A 4,088-nucleotide genomic window follows, 5' to 3' on the forward strand; every position below is an offset into this window, starting at 1 on the left:
GTGTAGCGACTTTGATGAGAATAGCTTCACACACAAGTTGGTTTTTGCTAGATTGGCAGTTCCGCTCAAAATGCTAATTAACGTGCCATATCAGCATTTTCGCGATGCTTTGCATACCAGTAGAGCTTACGTAAGTTACATTTGAGTAACGTTCTACGAACATTACTCACGCTCACTATACACTATAAATACGTCTGTCTAGCTTATTGGAGGCAACAGACAAACAGGAGAGTGGGTACCCGTCTAGTAATGGAGAGGATCAGCGTGGAAGGGGAAGAGAAGTGTGTACATTTGTTGCAGCAGCGAAGGCAAAGGTAAGACAGAGAGACAGACCAATCACGACTGTGTCGGCGTGAGTGAATCGATCAATGTGTTGCAGCGAGCTCGTGTTCGAACTTCGACGTTTGCGACTGCAGGAGAAGCCCGTTACGACATGCGATCAGAAGTACGAGCTGGAGGCGATGCTGAACCGGTGTCAAGTCGAGCGAGAGCGAACTCCAACAGCAGATCACAGGGAAATTTCTCTAGCCAAGCGACCGGAAGCGATTATGGTGGAGATCCAAGGTCTGGTAGAGCAGAGGCCTGTCTCAACTATTCTTGCCAGTCAGGAGTCCAGGCGTAATCTGGAGGAGGCGGTAGAGAGTGCACGTGCACGTGCACGTACACCATTTGGAGGGACACGCCCTGTCAATGGTCTAGGGAGTCATATTCCTCATAGCTCCAGGAGAAATTCTCTTCCTGTGGCCAGTTGGAGAGCACTCAGTAATGACGCACAGACGGTATCCGCACCAACAGGAATTCATGATCATTCGAATGACCGACAGGATAGAGAGCAATGGAGGCACTGGAATATGAACGAGATGCAAAGCGACACCCTCACAACCGAAATTAGAGATTTAATTCAACAACATGTTGTCACGTTGACCTTGGAGTCTGAGTTTAGAGGTGAGTTAGAGTTGCATGTGCAAGATCGACTGCAACGCTCTGGAGGAAATGGAGAAGACGTGCAGAGATTTATTCGATCTCTAGGTCAAAGTGAGAGGAGACCAACCTTGCACCGTCTGCATCCAGCAGGTGCTGAGCACGAGTTGTCGAGAGAAATTCGTCTAATGAAGACAGAAATGCAAGAGCTCAAACGCATGGTACGCCTAAGCTTCGAACTGCAGCTCGATGTTCAACGAGCAATTCGGCAAGAAGTTGCTGCAATCGTCAATGTGGGTCTCAACGGTCACTCTACCGATACACCCACAACCACCATCTTTCGATCTGCAACGGTAGCAAGTGCAGGTCCCTGTGTTATCTGCTCGGACCATGTCGTCGATACCCTGCTATACAAATGCGGTCACATGTGTGTCTGCTACAGGTGCGCGATGGAACTGAAATCGCAGCAGCACAACTGCCCATTCTGCCGAGCACCCATCGACGATGTTGTTAGAGCCTATCAGTGTCAGTGATATCCATTCTTTCGCTTGTTTGGATAAGTTTGTACATAGTAAGACGATATCTGCCTATGTAGTTCTTTAATGGTCTCTAGCTAAGTGATGTTTCTTGAGGTGAATGAAACCATGGTTACCCACCGTAGACAAGCACACCCGTGTGGCGCAGCCGAGTATAGCTTTCTCATATAGAATCTGTTCTATTTCAGATTTGCGTATTTCAGTTTTGCATAGAAACTACGATACCACTGCACATGCAGACTATAAGTCTACACACCGACATGCCGGTCAGCCGATCTACGATCGGATGCTAGCGCCATGTGTGCCCACACTCCTAGTATGCGTCATCGCATGAGACTCGCTATTTCGCGACCGTACGTTTCCTCCCAATCGAGATCTCATCAACACGCCCACCGTCATCACGTGTCTCCTTACTACCAATTCGCCACTCGCCTACAGCACAGGAAGTCGACCTCTGTCAAAAATTCCGCGCCGCAAGTCGCCGAAATCCTTTCGGAGGCAACGCGGCGTCCACACGATATGTCAACATTGTTGCTTCGCGAACCACTAAAGTAATTCAATTAGTCGAATCTCCGCCTGTAATCCCTAAATACGTTGTTCACCTAGAGGTGAACTGTACTCGGGAGTGCTCGAGGAGAGAGGCAACATGGACGGCGTCGTGCTTTCTAGCGTCATCTACATGGGCTGCACGACGGTGCGTCGCGAATCGCCGACGAAGTCCAACGAGCAGCTCGTCGATTTGGAATGCCTGTTGAGCCGCACGAGCAGAGAAACGACTCTGACGGTGGGAGATACGGCAGTGGAGATAGCTGCCGAAGACGGTCTCTGTCTGGAGTATCGACACATGCGTGAATACGCGCGGCATCTGCATATCGTCGTGTTTCTCATTCAGTTAAATGAGCTGCAAAGCAACATCGATTGCCATATCGTCAGATGCAGAAACCAGACCGAGGTAAGCATATGCAAGGACAGGAAATTGCTAGCGCACAGGACATTAGAGACATGCCACGCTAGGTGACCGCAGCAGGAACGCACCAGCATTTTAGGGCCGTGATTACTCAAAGTCCCGTCTACTCACACCTTCGAGAGTGCCTCTGACTGTCGTTTCTTATTGTAGGCTGAAGAATTGGTCGCTGGCGTGAGCAAGCGTGTCGAGACGGTTGACACTCGTGTCGTGCCTGTTGCTGGTGACTGGCAGGTTAGTCCAAAGCGCGATTTCCCGTCGTCAGTTTCGTCGGAAGCGATGACCGATTCTGGCTCTGAATCTGGTCAGGCACTGCTCGAGTTGGGCGTCACCATCCCGAATCTGCAAGTTGTCGAAAACGCCTACAACGAGTCATCGAGTCTTCGCTCGCAGTCGAAAACCCCTGACGAAGACCTGCAGAGTGGGAAGCAATTTCTGTCGGTCGCCGATTGCTTGCGACGCTCGTCGTCGCTCAATTCTCTTCATTCGGAAACGTCGAATGTCAGCAATCAGACGACTGTCTCCTCCATGTACGTTCAGGATGGTCCCCCTCTCGAGCGGAACCAGACGATGGACAGTGAAAGTCAATCCAACGGTTACATGGTTTCCGACCAGCAGGATGCACCGGACCTGCCAGCCAAGTACTCCAAGTTAATTGATGCCATTCGCCATAGAGACGTGACTGCCGTAACTTCGTTGATAAATGAAACCCCGGAGTTGCTGTCAACATCTGACTTTTATGACCAGCTGCCACAGGAGTCTGCCGTGTCAGCTGTTTCTGTGGCTGTCAGTAACAACGCCTTAGATCTCATCAAGTTGCTGTTAGAGCGCGGGGCGGATCCCAACGCTGACTTTCGTATAGTGACATCTGAGGAGACAGGACTGGAGCATCTACCTCCTCTCGTCCTGGCTGTCACTCGAGGCGACATTGTGATGCTAAAGACTCTTCTTAGATACAATGCTGATACAGAAATGGTAGATGAAAAGAACAAGACGGCCTTACATCTGGCTGCAGAGATGGGATCAAGAGAGTGTGCACTCATTCTTGTTGAAGCAGGAGCACAAGTGTCGACTGCCGATGTACAAATGTTCACTCCTCTAGATCACATGCCTGACCTTGAAGTTCAACAGAAGAAATTGGTTAGAGAATCACTGGGTGTCTTTAGACAGAACTCGGTAAGGGATCCTACTGCAAGCATCAGGAAGAGACGGAAAGTTGGGCAAATCTTTGACCCTTTCTTTGCTATTGCTGAGACTAATGCCAGTGAGTCTGAAGAAATAAAGGCGCTTCGACTTCTGAAACAATTGTGCAGAAATCCTGAGTGTCTGCCTCAGATCTTGGAAGAGCTGGTAACGTGTATTCCTGGTATTATTCTGTACTCACAACTCAGTTGGGATAACGAACTCAACAAGTTAATCATTGAGCTTATGGATTCTCTCCTCTGGGTATGTGTGTAGATCATTAATTATTTGCAATTTATTAGCCACATGAGTGTAATTTTCCCTATATTATCTGATTTTTTAGTCATGCACCAGAGTTATCGCAAGCAGAAGCGGTATGTCAGATAACTTTGCCCTCGTGGATGAAGGCAAGCAGCAAATGGCATGTCAGAGTCTCTTGATGAGGTGCTGCCTTGAATTTCTTGAAAGTGGCGAAGAGGACATGC

At 49.1% G+C, this 4,088-nt stretch overlaps 1 protein-coding gene across 1 annotated transcript; it reads left to right on the top strand.

The window, feature by feature from the left end:
- Nucleotides 1-50: 50 nt before the first annotated feature.
- LOC134197582 (uncharacterized) lies at nucleotides 51-1,577 on the top strand. The gene is made up of 3 exons (XM_062666932.1): nucleotides 51-130; nucleotides 203-314; nucleotides 380-1,577. The coding sequence occupies exons 2-3, from the start codon at nucleotides 250-252 to the stop codon at nucleotides 1,452-1,454; spliced, it is 1,140 nt and encodes a 379-aa protein (XP_062522916.1). The 5' UTR covers nucleotides 51-130; nucleotides 203-249; the 3' UTR covers nucleotides 1,455-1,577.
- Nucleotides 1,578-4,088: the final 2,511 nt, after the last annotated feature.

Source organism: Corticium candelabrum, chromosome 1 (genome assembly GCF_963422355.1).
Source record: "Corticium candelabrum chromosome 1, ooCorCand1.1, whole genome shotgun sequence".
NCBI lineage: Eukaryota > Metazoa > Porifera > Homoscleromorpha > Homosclerophorida > Plakinidae > Corticium > Corticium candelabrum.

What these genes read in the sequence shown, in the direction of transcription:
- LOC134197582 (XM_062666932.1), top strand. Translation starts at nt 250, where the DNA reads ATGGAGAGGATCAGCGTGGAAGGGGAAGAGAAGTGTGTACATTTGTTG. An exon ending in TTGCAGCAGCGAAGGCAAAG is followed by an intron (nt 315 to 379) that starts GTAAGACAGAGA and finishes AATGTGTTGCAG; the next exon opens with CGAGCTCGTGTTCGAACTTC.